Source organism: Oncorhynchus nerka, linkage group LG12 (assembly GCF_034236695.1).
Source record: "Oncorhynchus nerka isolate Pitt River linkage group LG12, Oner_Uvic_2.0, whole genome shotgun sequence".
Classification (NCBI taxonomy): Eukaryota; Metazoa; Chordata; class Actinopteri; order Salmoniformes; family Salmonidae; genus Oncorhynchus; species Oncorhynchus nerka.
The window spans coordinates 89,025,515-89,044,051 of NC_088407.1; the positions used below are offsets into that span (position 1 = coordinate 89,025,515).

The 18,537-nt window shown below is 44.3% G+C and overlaps 1 protein-coding gene across 1 annotated transcript in view; it reads right to left on the bottom strand.

Annotated features, from left to right (window-relative positions):
• The window catches only part of LOC115126842 (papilin-like), a 112,633-nt gene that overhangs the window by 18,123 nt on the left and 75,973 nt on the right, over positions 1 to 18,537 (bottom strand). Inside the window, exons 7-12 of the mRNA XM_065025037.1 lie at positions 17,005 to 17,128; positions 16,223 to 16,303; positions 14,675 to 14,847; positions 11,239 to 11,362; positions 8,161 to 8,287; positions 6,128 to 6,193 (exon numbers count right to left, since the gene is read on the bottom strand). Coding sequence (XP_064881109.1) covers positions 6,128 to 6,193; positions 8,161 to 8,287; positions 11,239 to 11,362; positions 14,675 to 14,847; positions 16,223 to 16,303; positions 17,005 to 17,128 — 695 coding nt within the window. The remainder of the gene's footprint in view (positions 1 to 6,127; positions 6,194 to 8,160; positions 8,288 to 11,238; positions 11,363 to 14,674; positions 14,848 to 16,222; positions 16,304 to 17,004; positions 17,129 to 18,537) is intronic.

Genomic DNA, 18,537 nt, shown 5'->3' on the forward strand with positions numbered 1-18,537 from the left:
CTGGGGTAAATACTGATATATACACACTAGTATTCTACTGAGTTAATAATGATATATACACACTAGTACTCTACTGGGGTAAATACTGATATATACACACTAGTATTCTACTGAGTTAATACTGATATATACACACTAGTACTCTACTGGGGTTAATACTGATATATACACACTAGTACTCTACTGAGTTAATACTGATATATACACACTAGTACTCTACTGAGTTAATACTGATATATACACACTAGAACTCTACTGAGTTAATACTGATATATACACACTAGTACTCTACTGGGGTTAATACTGATATATACACAACTACAGTACCTTCGGAAATAAATACTTTTTTACAAATGTTCTTGTATTACAGCCTAAAATTAAAATAGATTTCTCACCTGTCTATACACAATACCCCATAATCATTTACATACGTATTCACAGCCCTGAGACAATACATGTTGGAAATCACCTGGCAGCGATTACAGCTGTGAGTCTTTCTGGGTGAGTCTCTAAGAGCTGTGAGTCTTTCTAGGGAAGTCTCTAAGAGCTGTGAGTCTTTCTAGGGAAGTCTCTAAGAGCTGTGAGTCTTTCTAGGGAAGTCTCTAAGAGCTGTGAGTCTTTCTAGGGAAGTCTCTAAGAGCTGTGAGTCTTTCTGGGTGAGTCTCTAAGAGCTGTGAGTCTTTCTAGGGAAGTCTCTAAGAGCTGTGAGTCTTTCTAGGGAAGTCTCTAAGAGCTGTGAGTCTTTCTAGGGAAGTCTCTAAGAGCTGTGAGTCTTTCTAGGGAAGTCTCTAAGAGCTTTTCACACCTGGATTGTACAATATTTGCACATGATTATTTTGTAAAAGCTCTGTCAAGTTGGTTGGCTACACAGCCATTTTCAAGTCCAAACGGTAACTAGGCCACTCAGGAACATTCAATTCAGTGTATATTTGACCTTGTGTTCTAGGTTAATGTCCTCCTGAAATGTGTCTCCCAGTTTCTGTTGGAAAGCAGACTGATCTAGAAGAAAAAGAAACGCACACCTATTAAGACGAGGTGCTGGCTAGCGGAGTAGAAAACTTAAAAATAAAAGAGAGACGCACACTCTAGGAGCTCAGATGCAAAAATGTATTTACCGACGTTTCGACAGCCAAGCTGTCTTCATCAGGGTATAAAGCAGACTGAGCCAGGTTTTCCTCTAGACCTATACCTGTGCTTAGCTCTATTCCATTTATTTTTATCCTAAAAAACCTCCCCAGTCCTTAACAATAACAAGCATACCCATAACATGATGCAGACACCACCATGCTTGCAAATATGAAAAGTGGTACTCAGTGATGTGTTGGATTTGCCCCAAAAATAACATTTTATATTCAGAACATAAAATGAATTTCTTTGCCACGTTTTTTTCAGTTTTACTTTAGTGCCTTGTTGCAAACAGGATGCATATTTTGGGATATTTTGTATCTGTACAGGCTTCCTTCTTCTCACTCTGTCCTTTAGGTTAGTATTGTGGAGTAACTACAATGTTGTGGATCCATCCTCAGTTTTCTCCTATCACAGCCATTAAACTCTGTGACTGTTTTAAAGTCACCATTGGTCTCATGTTGAAATCCCTGAGCAGTTTCCTTCCTCTCCGGCAACCGAGTTAGAAAGGACGCCTGTATCTTTGTAGTGACTGGGTGTATTGATACACCATCCAAAGTGTAATTGAAAACGACACCATGCTCAAAGGGATATCCAATGTCTGCTTTTTACCCATCTACCAATAGGTGCCCTTCTTTGCGACACATTGGAAAACCTCCCTGGTCTTTGTGGTTGCTCGACTGAAGGACCTTACAGATAATTGTACGTGTGGGGTACAGAGATGAGGTAGTCATTAAAAAATCATGATAAACACTATTATTGCACACAGAGTGAGTCCATGCAACTTATTATGTGACTTGTTAGGCAAATATTTCCTACTGAACTTATTTAGGCTTCGCCATAACAAAGGGGTTGAATATTTATTGACTCAAGACATTTCAGCTTTTCATTTTGAATTATTTTGTAAATATTTCTAAAAACCTAACTCAACTTTGACATTATGGGGTATTGTGTTTAGGCCAGTGACACAAACTCTCAAATTAATTAAAATAATTAATTAATTTAAATTCAGAATGTAACAACAAAATATGGAAAAAGTCTAGGGGTATGAATACTTTCTGAAGACCAAACACCCAGACATACTGATAAACACTTGAAGTAGGAAGTTTACATACACTGAGGTTGGAGTCATTAAAACTCGTTTTTCAACCACTCCACAAATTTCTTGTTAACAAACTATAGTTTTGGCAAGTCGGTTAGGTCTTCTACTTTGTGTATGACACAAGTAATTTTTCCAAAAATTCTTTACAGACAGATTATTTCACTTATAATTCACTATATCACAATTCCAGTGGGTCAGAAGTTTACATACACTAAGTTGACTCCAGAAAACGATGTCATAGAAGCTTCTGATAGGCTAATTGACATCATTTGAATTAATTGGAGGTGTACCTGTGGATGTATTTCGAGGCCTACCTTCAAACTCAGTGCCTCTTTGCTTGACATCATGGGAAAATCAAAAGAAATCAGCCAAGACCTCAGAAAAAAATTGTAGACCTCCACAAGTTTGTTTCATCCTTGGGAACAATTTTCAAATGCCTGAAGGTACCACGTTCATCTGTACAAACAATAGTACGCAAGTATAAACACCATGGGACCACGCAGCCGTCATACTGCTCAGGAAGGAGACGCTTTCTGTCGCCTAGAGATGAACGTACTTTGGTGCAAAAAGTGCAAATCAATCCCAGAACAAGAACAAAGGACCTTGTGAAGATGCTGGAGGAAACAGGTACAAAAGTATCTATATCCACAGTAAAACGAGTACGTTATATCGACATAACCTGAAAGGCCACTCAGCAAGGAAAAAGCCACTGCTCCAAAACCGCCATAAAAAGCCAGTCTACAGTTTGCAACTGCACATGGGGACAAAGATCGTACTTTTTGGAGAAACGTCCTCTGGTCTGATGAAACAGTTTGGCCATAATGACCACAGTTATGTTTGGAGGAAAAAGGGGGAGGCTTGCAAGCCGAAGAACACCATCCCAACCATGAAGCACGAGCGTGACAGCATCATGTTGTGGGGGTGCTTTGTTGCAGGAGGGACCGGTGCACTTAACAAGATAGACAGCATCATTGAGGAAGAATATTATGTGGATATATTGAAGCAACATTTCAAGACATCAGTCAGGAAGTTAAAGCTTGGTCGCAAATGGGTCTTCCAAATGGACAATGATCCCAAGCATACTTCCAAAGTTGTGGCAAAATGGCTTAAGGACAACAAAGTCAAGGTATTGGAGTGGCCATCACAAAGCCCTGACCTCATTCCTATAGAAAATCTGGCGGCAGAACTGAAAAAGCGAGTGCGAGCAAGGAGGCCTATAAACCTGACTCAGTTACACCAGCTCTGTCAGGAGGAATGGGCCATAATTCACCTAACTTATTGTGGGAAGCTTTTGGAAGGCTACCCGAAACTTTTGAGCCAAGTTAAACAATTGAAAGGCAATGCTACCAAATACTAATTGAGTGTATGTAAACTTCTGACCAACTGGGAATGTGATGAAAGAACTAAACGCTGAAATAAATCATTCTCTCTACTATTATTCTGACATTTCACATTCTTAAAATAAAGTGATGATCCTAACTGACCTAAGACAGGGAACCTTTACTAGGATTAAATGTCAGGAATTGTGAAAAACTGAGTTTAAATGTATTTGGCTAAAGTGTATGTAAACTTCTGACTTCAACTGTATAGACCAGACCACCATGGGAAGGAGATGAAGGAGAAAAAGTTTGTATCTCTGAGCTGGTTGCAGGAGGAGGAGGAGGAGGAGAGGTGAATGAGGAGGGAGGAGAGGTGAAGGAGAAGGGAGGAGGAGGAGGAGGAGGACAGAGAGTTTGGATCTCTGAGCTGGTTGCAGGAGGAGGAGGAGGAGGAGAGGTGAATGAGGAGGGAGGAGAGGTGAAGGAGAAGGGAGGAGGAGGAGGAGGAGGAAGAGGAGGAGGAGGAGGAGGAGGAAGAGGAAGAGGAAGAGGAGGAGGAGGAGAGGTGAATGAGGAGGGAGGAGAGGTGAAGAAGAAGGGAGGAGGAGGAGGAGGAGGAGAGAGAGTTTGGATCTCTGAGCTGGCTGCAGGAGGAGGAGGAGGAGGAGAGATGGAGGAGGAGGAGGAGGAGGAGGAGGAGCAGGAGGAGGAGGAGGAGGAGGAGAGAGAGTTTGGATCTCTGAGCTGGCTGCAGGAGGAGGAGGAGGAGGAGGAGGAGAGAGTTTGGATCTCTGAGCTGGATAGTTGCCCCTCACCCAACATGGAGGACAGGCTTCAACACTGAACACAGACTTGAGACAGACACTCAGCCTGGACTCAAACACAGGGAGAACTGCTGCACTGTAGCTGTGTGTTAGAGGTGTACAGGCTTTATTTGACCTTTGACCAGCTGGTGTCTATAATGTCCAGGTTGTCTATAATGTCCAGGTCAGCATTACATTCCTATAGTGGATGATGTGTCTATAATGTCCAGGTTAGCATTACATGCCTATAGTGGATGATGTGTCTATAATGTCCAGGTCACCATTACATTCCTATAGTGGATGATGTGTCTATAATGTCCAGGTTAGCATTACATGCCTATAGTGGATGATGTGTCTATAATGTCCAGGTCAGCATTACATGCCTATAGTGGATGATGTGTATATAATGTCCAGGTCAACATTACATTCCTATAGTGGATGATGTGTCTATACATTCCTATAGTGGATGATGTGTCTATAATGTCCAGGTTAGCATTACATGCCTATAGTGGATGATGTGTCTATAATGTCCAGGTCAGCATTACATGCCTATAGTGGATGATGTGTCTATAATGTCCAGGTTAGCATTACATGCCTATAGTGGATGATGTGTCTCCATAGCATTACAATGATGTGTCTATAATGTCCAGGTCAGCCTATAGTGGATGATGTGAGCATTACATGCCTATAGTGGATGATATAATGTCCAGGTTGCATTACATGCCTATAGTGGATGATGTGTCTATAATGTCCATGTGTCAGGTCAGCATTACATGCCTATAGTGGATGATGTGTCTATATGTCCAGGTCAGTCCTATAGTGGATGATGGTCTATAATGCAGCATTACATGCCTATAGTGGATGATGTGTCTATAATGTCCAGGTTAGCATTACATGCCTATAGTGGATGATGTGTCTATAATGTCCAGGTTGCATTACATGCCTATAGTGGATGATGTGTCTATAATGTCCAGGTCAGCATTACATTCCTATAGTGGATGATGATGTCCAGGTGCATTACATGCCTATAGTGGATGATGTCTATAATGTCCAGGTCAGCATTACATGCCTATAGTGGATGATGTGTCTATAATGTCCAGGTCAGCATTACATTCCTATAGTGGATGATGTGTCTATAATGTCCAGGTTAGCATTACATTCCTATAGTGGATGATGTGTCTATAATGTCCAGGTTAGCATTACATGCCTATAGTGGATGATGTGTCTATAATGTCCAGGTTAGCATTACATGCCTATAGTGGATGATGTGTCTATAATGTCCAGGTCAGCATTACATTCCTATAGTGGATGATGTGTCTATAATGTCCAGGTTAGCATTACATGCCTATAGTGGATGATGTGTCTATAATGTCCAGGTTAGCATTACATGCCTAGTATGTGGATGATGTGTCTATAATGTCCAGGTTAGCATTACATGCCTATAGTGGATGATGTGTCTATAATGTCCAGGTCAGCATTACATTCCTATAGTGGATGATGTGTCTATAATGTCCAGGTCAGCATTACATTCCTATAGTGGATGATGTGTCTATAATGTCCAGGTCAGCATTACATGCCTATAGTGGATGCTGTAGTAAATGAAATATATTGAATCTTTGGCCTATTTGACCTAGTGTATATGAAGACATGATCTCATATACGCACTAACAGTAAATCTCTCTGGATAAGAGCGTCTTCTAAATGACTAACTGTGTAAATATATATCCCCTGTGTTTGAGCTCCGGGGATCAGCGGGGCCACCGTAGGCCCTGGGTTACCTGTACACATATGTTCTGGGGCTTTCAGAGGGCGTCCACGCATTTGGCTGATACAGGTACGCCATCCTTTATGAACAGGGACAACAACAACATCACCCACAACAGTGAGACCTGGGGTGTATTCATTAGTGCACAGCGTAGCATACCGTAGCAAAACATTTCGTAACGGGAAAAAAAGGTTTTCAACAAAAACAAGAGTTTATTTTGGACAAATTCTGGTAGGTCCCGCCCTGTTTCGTTACATTTGCTTCTGTTTGCTTCAATTTAGTTTCTAGTGAATACACCCCAGACAGCTTGGAGCCCAGCCAGACAGCTAGGAGCCCAGCCAGACAGCTAGGAGCCCAGCCAGACAGCTAGGAGCCCAGCCAGACAGCTAGGAGCCCAGCCAGACAGCTAGGAGTCCAGACAGACAGCTAGGAGCCCAGCCAGACAGCTAGGAGCCCAGCCAGACAGCTAGAAGTCCAGACAGACAGCTAGGAGCCCAGCCAGACAGCGCCCAGCCAGACAGCTAGGAGTCCAGACATACAGCTAGGAGTCCAGACAGACAGCTAGGAGCCCAGCCAGACAGCTAGGAATCCAGACAGACAGCTAGGAGTCCAGACAGACAGCTAGGAGCCCAGACAGACAGCTAGGAGCCCAGCCAGACAGCTAGGAGTCCAGACAGACAGCTAGGAGTCCAGACAGACAACTAGGAGCCCAGCCAGACAGCTAGGAGCCCAGCCAGACAGCTAGGAGCCCAGCCAGACAGCTAGGAGTCCAGCCACAGCTAGTAGCCCAGCCAGACAGCTACGAGCCCAGCCAGACAGCTAGGAGCCCAGCCAGACAGCTAGGAGTCCAGCCAGACAGCTAGGAGTCCAGACAGACAACTAGGAGCCCAGCCAGACAGCTAGGAGCCCAGCCAGACAGCTAGGAGTCCAGACAGACAGCTAGGAGCCCAGCCAGACAGCTAGGAGCCCAGCCAGACAGCTAGGAGTCCAGCCAGACAGCTAGGAGTCCAGACAGACAGCTAGGAGCCCAGCCAGACAGCTAGGAGCCCAGCCAGACAGCTAGGAGCCCAGACAGACAGCTAGGAGTCCAGCCAGACAGCTAGGAGTCCAGACATACAGCTAGGAGCCCAGCCAGACAGCTAGGAGTCCAGACAGACAGCTAGGAGTCCAGACAGACAGCTAGGAGCCCAGCCAGACAGCTAGGAGCCCAGCCAGACAGCTAGGAGTCCAGACAGACAGCTAGGAGCCCAGACAGACAACTAGGAGCCCAGCCAGACAGCTAGGAGCCCAGCCAGACAGCTAGGAGCCCAGCCAGACAGCTAGGAGTCCAGCCACAGCTAGTAGCCCAGCCAGACAGCTACGAGCCCAGCCAGACAGCTAGGAGCCCAGCCAGACAGCTAGGAGTCCAGACAGACAGCTAGGAGTCCAGACAGACAACTAGGAGCCCAGCCAGACAGCTAGGAGCCCAGCCAGACAGCTAGGAGTCCAGACAGACTGCTAGGAGCCCAGCCAGACAGCTAGGAGCCCAGCCAGACAGCTTGGAGCCCAGCCAGACAGCTAGGAGTCCAGACACAGCTAGTAGCCCAGCCAGACAGCTACGAGCCCAGCCAGACAGCTAGGAGCCCAGCCAGACAGCTAGGAGTCCAGACAGACAGCTAGGAGCCCAGCCAGACAGCTAGGAGTCCAGACAGACAGCTAAGAGTCCAGACAGACAGCTAGGAGTCCAGACACAGCTAGTAGCCCAGCCAGAGCTCCTGCATGGACTCACACACTACTGAACCCAGATCAGTCATGACAAGGGGTATCATTGTACTCCTCCAAAAGCCTTTTCACACTGCATTGTCCTTAGCCCTCCGGCTAAGACTGGCTCTGGGCTATCTTATCCCGAATCACACACACATTTGTTAACTCTGGACTACGTTTTGCAGCTTTTGAGACACTGACTGTAAATAACTAACACCATTTACTTGAAAAGTCTGTTGTTGATTTCCCAAAAGGAGTTACTGTGATACGTAGCCACCCCCCACTAGTGCCCGGCTGACTCACCGACGGGTCTGAGGGCACGTCTGAGGGTTGCAGGTGCGGTTGGTGAGGGGGCGTGGCAGGGCGGTGCACAGGTAGTCTGGGTAGGCCTCGTTATCGATGGCACAGAACACCAGACGGGACTGGTAGCCTAGTGGAGGGAGGAAGAGGGAACAGAAGGAGGAATCAGTCAAGAAGAACAAGAAGAAGAAGAAGAAGAAGAAGGAGGAGAAGAAGAAGAAGAAGAAGAAGAAGAAGAAGAAGGAGAAGAAGAAGAAGAAGAAGTGTAAGGACCAAGTCAAGATATGTCAGAAACATCATGTAAACAAAAAGACTCCAGTGACATTAGATTAAAGTAAATTGACAGATTAAAGTAAGGTGACAGATGAAAGTAAATTGACAGATTAAAGTAAAGTGACAGATTAAAGTAAGGTGAAGGTTAAAGTAAGGTGACAGATTAAAGTAAGGTGAAGGTTAAAGTAAGGTGACAGATTAAAGTAAATTGACAGATTAAAGTAAATTGACAGATTAAAGTAAATTGACAGATTAAAGTAAGGTGACAGATTAAAGTAAATTGACAGATTAAAGTAAGGTGACAGATTAAAGTAAATTGACAGATTAAAGTAAATTGACAGATTAAAGTAAATTGACAGATTAAAGTAAGGTGAAGGTTAAAGAAAGGTGACAGATTGAAGTAAATTGACAGATTAAAGTAAAGTGACAGATTAAAGTAAAGTGACAGATTAAAGTAAATTGACAGATTAAAGTAAAGTGACAGATTAAAGTAAAGTGACAGATTAAAGTAAGGTGACAGGTTAAAGTAAGGTGACAGATTAAAGTAAGGTGAAGGTTAAAGTAAGGTGAAGGTTAAAGTAAGGTGACAGATTAAAGTAAATTGACAGATTAAAGTAAAGTGACAGATTAAAGTAAGGTGAAGGTTAAAGTAAGGTGAAGGTTAAAGTAAGGTGACAGATTAAAGTAAGGTGAAGGTTAAAGTAAGGTGACAGATTAAAGTAAATTGAAGGTTAAAGTAAAGTGACAGATTAAAGTAAGGTGAAGGTTAAAGTAAGGTGACAGATTAAAGTAAGGTGAAGGTTAAAGTAAGGTGACAGATTAAAGTAAATTGAAGGTTAAAGTAAAGTGACAGATTAAAGTAAGGTGAAGGTTAAAGTAAGATGACAGATTAAAGTAAGGTGAAGGTTAAAGTAAGGTGAAGGTTAAAGTAAGGTGAAGGTTAAAGTAAGGTGACAGATTAAAGTAAAGTGAAGGTTAAAGTAAGGTGACAGATTAAAGTAAGGTGAAGGTTAAAGTAAGGTGACAGATTAAAGTAAGGTGAAGGTTAAAGTAAGGTGACAGATTAAAGTAAGGTGAAGGTTAAAGTAAGGTGACAGATTAAAGTAAATTGAAGGTTAAAGTAAAGTGACAGATTAAAGTAAGGTGAAGGTTAAAGTAAGGTGACAGATTAAAGTAAGGTGAAGGTTAAAGTAAGGTGACAGATTAAAGTAAATTGAAGGTTAAAGTAAAGTGACAGATTAAAGTAAGGTGAAGGTTAAAGTAAGATGACAGATTAAAGTAAGGTGAAGGTTAAAGTAAGGTGACAGATTAAAGTAAAGTGAAGGTTAAAGTAAGGTGACAGATTAAAGTAAGGTGACAGATTAAAGTAAGGTGACATTAGATTAAAGTAAGGTGACATTAGATTAAAGTAAGGTGACATTAGATTAAAGTAAGGTGACATTAGAGTAAAGTAAGGTGACATTAGATTAAAGTAAGGTGACATTAGAGTAAAGTAAGGTGACATTAGATTAAAGTAAGGTGAAGGTTAAAGTAAGGTGAAGGTTAAAGTAAGGTGACATTAGATTAAAGTGAGGTGACATTAGATTAAAGTAAGGTGAAGGTTAAAGTAAGGTGACAGATTAAAGTAAGGTGACATTAGATTAAAGTGAGGTGACATTAGATTAAAGTAAGGTGACATTAGATTATAGTAAGGTGAAGGTTAAAGTAAGGTGACAGATTAAAGTAAGGTGACATTAGATTAAAGTAAGGTGAAGGTTAAAGTAAGGTGACAGATTAAAGTAAGGTGACATTAGATTATAGTAAGGTGAAGGTTAAAGTAAGGTGACAGATTAAAGTAAGGTGACATTAGATTAAAGTAAGGTGACAGATTAAAGTAAGGTGACATTAGATTATAGTAAGGTGAAGGTTAAAGTAAGGTGACAGATTAAAGTAAGGTGACATTAGATTAAAGTAAGGTGACAGATTAAAGTAAGGTGACATTAGATTAAAGTGAGGTGACATTAGATTAAAGTAAGGTGACATTAGAGTAAAGTAAGGTGACATTAGATTAAAGTAAGGTGACATTAGAGTAAAGTAAGGTGACATTAGAGTAAAGTAAGGTGACATTAGATTATAGTAAGGTGACATTAGATTATAGTAAGGTGACATTAGATTAAAGTAAGGTGACATTAGATTATAGTAAGGTGACATTAGATTAAAGTAAGGTGACATTAGATTATAGTAAGGTGACATTAGATTAAAGTAAGGTGACATTAGATTATAGTAAAGTGACATTAGATTATAGTAAGGTGACATTAGATTATAGTAAGGTGACATTAGATTAAAGTGAGGTGACATTAGATTATAGTAAGGTGACATTAGATTATAGTAAGGTGACATTAGATTAAAGTAAGGTGACATTAGATTATAGTAAAGTGACATTAGATTATAGTAAGGTGACATTAGATTATAGTAAGGTGACATTAGATTAAAGTGAGGTGACATTAGATTAAAGTAAGGTGACATTAGATTAAAGTAAGGTGACATTAGATTAAAGTAAGGTGACATTAGATTAAAGTAAGGTGACATTAGAGTAAAGTAAGGTGACATTAGATTATAGTAAAGTGACATTAGATTAAAGTAAGGTGACATTAGATTATAGTAAAGAGGGACTAGGGTTGCAAAATTAGAGTCAATTTCCTGCTTGGAAGATTCCGGATTTCCTGCTTATTCCCTCCGGATTCCGGGATTTTTTAAAATGTAATTTCTGAAAAACCTGGGAATTTGGGGAAAATAACCAAAATATTGCAACCCCAGAAGGACACGTACCTGATCCACACTCTCTGCTGCAGGTAGACCAGGAGCCGAAGCTCCAGTAGTATCCCTCTCTGGACCGACCGTTAGGGAGGTAGTACTCATACTCTACTCCCTGGTTATGTTCCTGGATGATCAACTGAGGGGGGAGAGAAAGAGAGAAATAGATCAAAACCTCTAGATCAGACAGCAACAGACCTGGGACCAGACAGCAACAGACCTGGGACCAGACAGCAACAGACCTGGGACCAGACAGCAACAGACCTGGGACCAGACTACAACAGACCTGGGATCAGACTACAACAGACCTGAGACCAGACTACAACAGACCTGGGACCAGATTACAACAGACCTGAGACCAGACTACAACAGACCTGGGATCAGACTACAACAGACCTGAGACCAGACTACAACAGACCTGGGATCAGACTACAACAGACCTGGGACTAGATTACAACAGACCTGAGACCAGACTACAACAGACCTGGGATCAGACTACAACAGACCTGGGACTAGATTACAACAGACCTGAGACCAGACTACAACAGACCTGAGACCAGACTACAACAGACCTGGGATCAGACTACAACAGACCTGGGACCAGACTACAACAGACCTGAGACCAGACTACAACAGACCTGAGACCAGACTACAACAGACCTGGGACTAGATTACAACAGACCTGAGACCAGACTACAACAGACCTGAGACCAGACTACAACAGACCTGGGACTAGATTACAACAGACCTGAGACCAGACTACAACAGACCTGAGACCAGACTACAACAGACCTGGGATCAGACTACAACAGACCTGGGACCAGATTACAACAGACCTGAGACCAGACTACAACAGACCTGGGGGGTCGGTTTGATGAAAGACGATTTACTGCCACTGATTTGATAGTTATTTAGTGGCTTTTTATGAAGGTTTAACTCGCAATGATGGTGATCGTATGGAATTGCTTTACCTACTTTAACAAAATGCCCTGGTTTTGATTCACTCTGGTTAAGTGCGTCTGCGAAAAAAAACGAAAGGGCGATTTCCCAAACACAGATTAAAGTCTTGTCCTGGACTAAAGCATTTTTTGATGGAGATCTGTGTTCCGGGAAACTGCCCGTATATGACTCAAATGTCAAATTAGAAGGTACTTTAAAACACGTGGCATAAACACCAATGTTTCAGGTCTATAACAGCCAAGGAGGTAGTTGTGTTTCAGGTCTATAACAGCCGAGGAGGTAGTTGTGTTTCAGGTCTATAACAGCCGAGGAGGTAGTTGTGTTTCAGGTCTATAACAGCCGAGGAGGTAGTTGTGTTTCAGGTCTATAACAGCCTAGGAGGTAGTTGTGTTGAGTTCAGAGTCACAGATCATTACAGACAGAAGGACTAGAGTTCAGAGTCACAGATCATTACAGACAGAAGGACTAGAGTTCAGAGTCACAGATCATTAGAGACAGAAGGACTAGAGTTCAGAGTCACAGATCATTACAGACAGAAGAACTAGAGTTCAGAGTCACAGATCATTATAGACAGAAGGACTAGAGTTCAGAGTCACAGATCATTACAGACAGAAGGACTAGAGTTCAGAGTCACAGATCATTACAGACAGAAGGACTAGAGTTCAGAGTCACAGACCATTAGAGACAGAAGGACTAGAGTTCAGAGTCACAGACCATTAGAGACAGAAGGACTAGAGTTCAGAGTCACAGATCATTACAGACAGAAGGACTAGAGTTCAGTCACAGATCATTAGACACAGAAGGACTAGAGTTCAGAGTCACAGATCATTAGAGACAGAAGGACTAGAGTTCAGAGTCACAGATCATTACAGACAGAAGGACTAGAGTTCAGAGTCACAGATCATTAGAGACAGAAGGACTAGAGTTCAGAGTCACAGATCATTACAGACAGAAGGACTAGAGTTCAGAGTCACAGATCATTAGAGACAGAAGGACTAGAGTTCAGAGTCACAGATCATTACAGACAGAAGGACTAGAGTTCAGAGTCACAGATCATTACAGACAGAAGGACTAGAGTTCAGAGTCACAGATCATTACAGAGAGAAGGATTAGAGTTCAGTCACAGATCATTAGAGACAGAAGGACTAGAGTTCAGAGTCACAGATCATTAGAGACAGAAGGACTAGAGTTCAGAGTCACAGATCATTACAGACAGAAGGACTAGAGTTCAGAGTCACAGATCATTACAGACAGAAGGACTAGAGTTCAGAGTCACAGATCATTACAGACAGAAGGACTAGAGTTCAGAGTCACAGATCATTACAGACAGAAGGACTAGAGTTCAGTCACAGATCATTAGAGACAGAAGGACTAGAGTTCAGAGTCACAGATCATTACAGACAGGACTAGAGTTCAGAGTCACAGATCATTACAGACAGAAGGACTAGAGTTCAGAGTCACAGATCATTACAGACAGAAGGATTAGAGTTCAGTCACAGATCATTAGAGACAGAAGGACTAGAGTTCAGAGTCACAGATCATTAGAGACAGAAGGACTAGAGTTCAGAGTCACAGATCATTTACAGACTAGAGAGAGTCACAGATCATTAGAGAGTTCAGAGTCACAGATCATTACAGACAGAAGGACTAGAGTTCAGAGTCACAGATCATTAGAGACAGAAGGACTAGAGTTCAGAGTCACAGATCATTACAGACAGAAGGACTAGAGTTCAGAGTCACAGATCATTAGAGACAGAAGGACTAGAGTTCAGAGTCACAGATCATTACAGACAGGACTAGAGTTCAGAGTCACAGATCATTACAGACAGAAGGACTAGAGTTCAGAGTCACAGATCATTACAGACAGAAGGATTAGAGTTCAGTCACAGATCATTAGAGACAGAAGGACTAGAGTTCAGAGTCACAGATCATTAGAGACAGAAGGACTAGAGTTCAGAGTCACAGATAATTACAGACAGAAGGACTAGAGTTCAGAGTCACAGATCATTACAGACAGAAGGACTAGAGTTCAGAGTCACAGATCATTACAGACAGAAGGACTAGAGTTCAGAGTCACAGATCATTACAGACAGAAGGACTAGAGTTCAGAGTCACAGATCATTACAGACAGAAGGACTAGAGTTCAGAGTCACAGATCATTACAGACAGAAGGACTAGTGTTCAGAGTCACAGATCATTAGAGACAGAAGGACTAGAGTTCAGAGTCACAGATCATTACAGACAGAAGGACTAGAGTTCAGAGTCACAGATCATTAGAGACAGAAGGACTAGATTTCAGTCACAGATCATTACAGACAGAAGGACTAGAGTTCAGAGTCACAGATCATTACAGACAGAAGGACTAGAGTTCAGAGTCACAGATCATTAGAGACAGAAGGACTAGAGTTCAGAGTCACAGATCATTAGAGACAGAAGGACTATAACCTAATCACACCCCTCCCAAGGACCTAAAGGATCAACTGACTCTGACCTCTATAACCAGCGGCTCGGTGGTGGGTCCACGACCGATGATGGTCTCAGGAGTCATCTCTCCCTCAGCCCCTCTCTGGTAGTATAGCATGGTGCCTGCTACTGGAGTGGCCCTGGAGAACTCAATCACCCAGTGGCCGTTCAGGTAGTACTCACCACGCAGGTTCTTAATGGCTGGTGAAACAGACACAGACAGACAGACACAGACAGACAGACAGAGACAGACAGACAGAGACAGACAGACAGAGACAAAGACAGGCAGACACAGAGACAGGCAGAGACAAAGACAGGCAGACACAGAGACAGGCAGAGACAGGCAGAGACAAACAGAGACAGCAGAGACAGGCAGAGAGAGAGAAAGGCAGAGACAGAGACAGACAGAGACAAAGACAGGCAGACACAGGCAGAGACAGTTACAGACAGAGACAAAGACAGGCAGACACAGAGACAGGCAGAAACAGAGACAGACAGAGACAAAGACAGGCAGACACAGAGACAGGCAGAGAGAGAGACAGGCAGAGACAGAGACAGACAGACAGAGACAAAGACAGGCAGACACAGACAGAGACGGCAGAGACAGGCAGAGACAGAGACAGAGACAGGCAGAGACAAACAGAGACAAGCAGAGACAGACACAGGCAGAGACAGACAGAGACAGCAGAGACAGGCAGAGACAGAGACAGGCAGACACAGAGACAGGCAGAGACAAACAGAGACAGGCAGAGACAAAGACAGGCAGACACAGAGACAGGCAGAGACAAACAGAGACAGGCAGAGACAAAGACAGGCAGACACAGAGACAGGCAGAGACAGACAGGCAGACACAGACAGAGATGGGCAGAGACAGGCAGAGACAGAGACAGGCAGAGATAGACAGACACAGACACAAACACAGACAGACACAGCGAGAGACAGAGAGAGACAGACAGAGACAGACAGAGACACAGACAGACAGAGACAGACACAGACACAGAGTTCGGAGTCACAGATCATTATCGACAGAAGGACTAGAGTTCAGAGTCACAGATCATTAGAGACAGAAGGACTAGAGTTCAGAGTCACAGATCATTACACCACCATAGAACACAGCTTTTCTGGTACAACTGTCCTATTGCCATCTCATGTCCTGTCATCTCTAGCCCAGTCATCCAAGGAATTAAAGACTCGCCCGGGCAGTTAGGGACTCACCTGGGCAGTTAGGGACTCACCTGGGCAGTTAGGGACTCACCTGGGCAGTTAGGGACTCACCCTGGGCAGTTAGGGACTCGCCCGGGCAGTTAGGGACTCACCCGGGCAGTTAGGGACTCACCCGGGCAGTTAGGGACTCACCCGGGCAGTTAGGGACTCACCCGGGCAGTTAGGGACTCACCCGGGCAGTTAGGGACTCACCCGGACAGTTAGGGACTCACCCGGACAGTTAGGGACTCACCTGAGCAGTTAGGGACTCACCTGGGCAGTTAGGGACTCACCTGGGCAGTTAGGGACTCACCTGAGCAGTTAGGGACTCACCTGGGCAGTTAGAAACTCACCCGGGCAGTTAGGGACTCACCCAGGTAATTACGAGTGGCAACAGTCTCTTTGATGTGGATGGAGGTGGCTCCCACAGGGATGATAAACACCTGGTTATAGCCTGGGAGGGAGGAGCACAGGAAACATAAAACACCTGGTTATAGCCTGGGAGGGAGGAGAATAGGAGAGATAAAACACCTGGTTATAGCCTGGGAGGGAGGAGCATAGGAGAGATAAAACACCTGGTTATAGCCTGGGAGAGAGGAGAAATAAAACACCTGGTTATAGCCTGGGAGAGAGGAGAAATAAAACACCTGGTTATAGCCTGGGAGGGAGGAGAACAGGAGAGATAAATTACCTGGTTATAGCCTGGGAGGGAAGAGAATAGGAGAGATAAAACACCTGGTTATAGCCTGGGAGGGAGGAGAGCAGGAGACATAAAACACCTGGTTATAGCCTGGGAGGGAGGAGAATAGGAGAGATAAAACACATGGTTATAGCCTGGGAGAGAGGAGAAATAAAACACCTGGTTATAGCCTGGGAGGGAGGAGAACAGGAGAGATAAAACACCTGGTTATAGCCTGGGAGGGAGGAGAATAGGAGAGATAAAACACCTGGTTATAGCCTGGGAGGGAAGAGAACAGGAGAGATAAAACACTTGGTTATAGCCTGGGAGGGAAGAGAACAGGAGAGATAAAACACATCAGTGGACATGAAGAGTCGATACCATGGAGAGATGCTATGTTAACACTGATGTCCAGAGAGTGGGCTGTAACGGGAGCTCTATCCACGGATCCTGTTGAAGAGGTAAGAGAACTGTACCTTTGGGCAGGTTGGTCATGCTGAAGGTGCTCCTGACGGGGTAGCAGGACTGTCCGTTGCCCCCACACTGCAGACAGGGGTCCTCCTGCTGGGGGGATTCCAGCATGTTGTCACAGCCCAGACGCTACAGGGGGAGGGGGATAGGGAGGGAGATGGGGACATGGATTAGAGCAGGCCTCTCCGACCCTGTTCCTGGAGAGATACCCTCCTGTAGGTTTACACCAGGACTATCCGACCCTGTTCCTGGAGAGATACCCTCCTGTAGGTTTACACCAGGACTCTCCAACCCTGTTCCTGGAGAGCTACCCTCCTGTAGGTTTACACCAGGACTCTCCGACCCTGTTCCTGGAGAGCTACCCTCCTGTAGGTTTAAACCAGGACTCTCCAACCCTGTTCCTGGAGAGCTACCCTCCTGTAGGTTTATACCAGGGCTCTCCAACCCTGTTCCTGGAGAGATACCCTCCTGTAGGTTTACACCAGGGCTCTCCAACCCTGTTCCTGGAGAGATACCCTCCTGTAGGTTTACACCAGGGCTCTCCAACCCTGTTCCTGGAAAGATACCCTCCTGTAGGTTTACACCAGGGCTCTCCAACCCTGTTCCTGGAGAGATACCCTCCTGTAGGTTTACACCAGGACTCTCCAACCCTGTTCCTGGAGAGATACCCTCCTGTAGGTTTACACCAGGACTCTCCAACCCTGTTCCTGGAGAGCTAACCTCCTGTAGGTTTACACCAGGCCTCTCCAACCCTGTTCCTGGAGAGATACCCTCCTGTAGGTTTACACACCTCCGACCCTGTTCCTACCCAACCCTGTTCCTGAGCTACCCTCCTGTAGGTTTACACCAGGACTCTCCAACCCTGTTCCTGGAGATACCCTCCTGTAGGTTTACACCAGGGTCTCCACCCTGTTCCTGGAGATGATAGGTTTACACCAGGCCTCTCCTGTTCCTGTAGGTTTTCGCTCCAAAACTAATCTAACACACCTGATTCTAACAATTAGCTGGTTGATAAACTGGGTTTGGAGTGAAAACCTACAGGAGGGTTTCTCCAGCAACAGGGTTGGAGAGTCCTGGTGTAAACCTACAGGAGAGCACTCGAGGAACAGAGTTGGAGAGCCCTGGTTTAAACCTATAGAAGAGCACTCGAGGAACAGGGTTGGAGAGCCCTGGTTTAAACCTATAGGAGAGCACTCGAGGAACAGGGTTGGAGAGCCCTGGTTTAAACCTACAGGAGAACACTCGAGGAACAGGGTTGGAGAGGCCTGGGTTGGAGGGATAGAGAAAGAAACCCAGCCAGCATGCAGGCCACACCCTGGAAGTAGAGAGAGATACTAGGTCTGGAAGGAGAGAGAGAGATACTAGGCCTGGAAGGAGAGAGAGAGATACTAGGCCTGGAAGGAGAGAGAGAGATACTAGGCCTGGAAGGAGAGAGAGAGATACTAGGCCTGGAAGGAGAGAGAGAGATACTAGGCCTGGAAGGAGAGAGAGATACTAGGTCTGGAAGGAGAGAGAGATACTAGGTCTGGAAGGAGAGA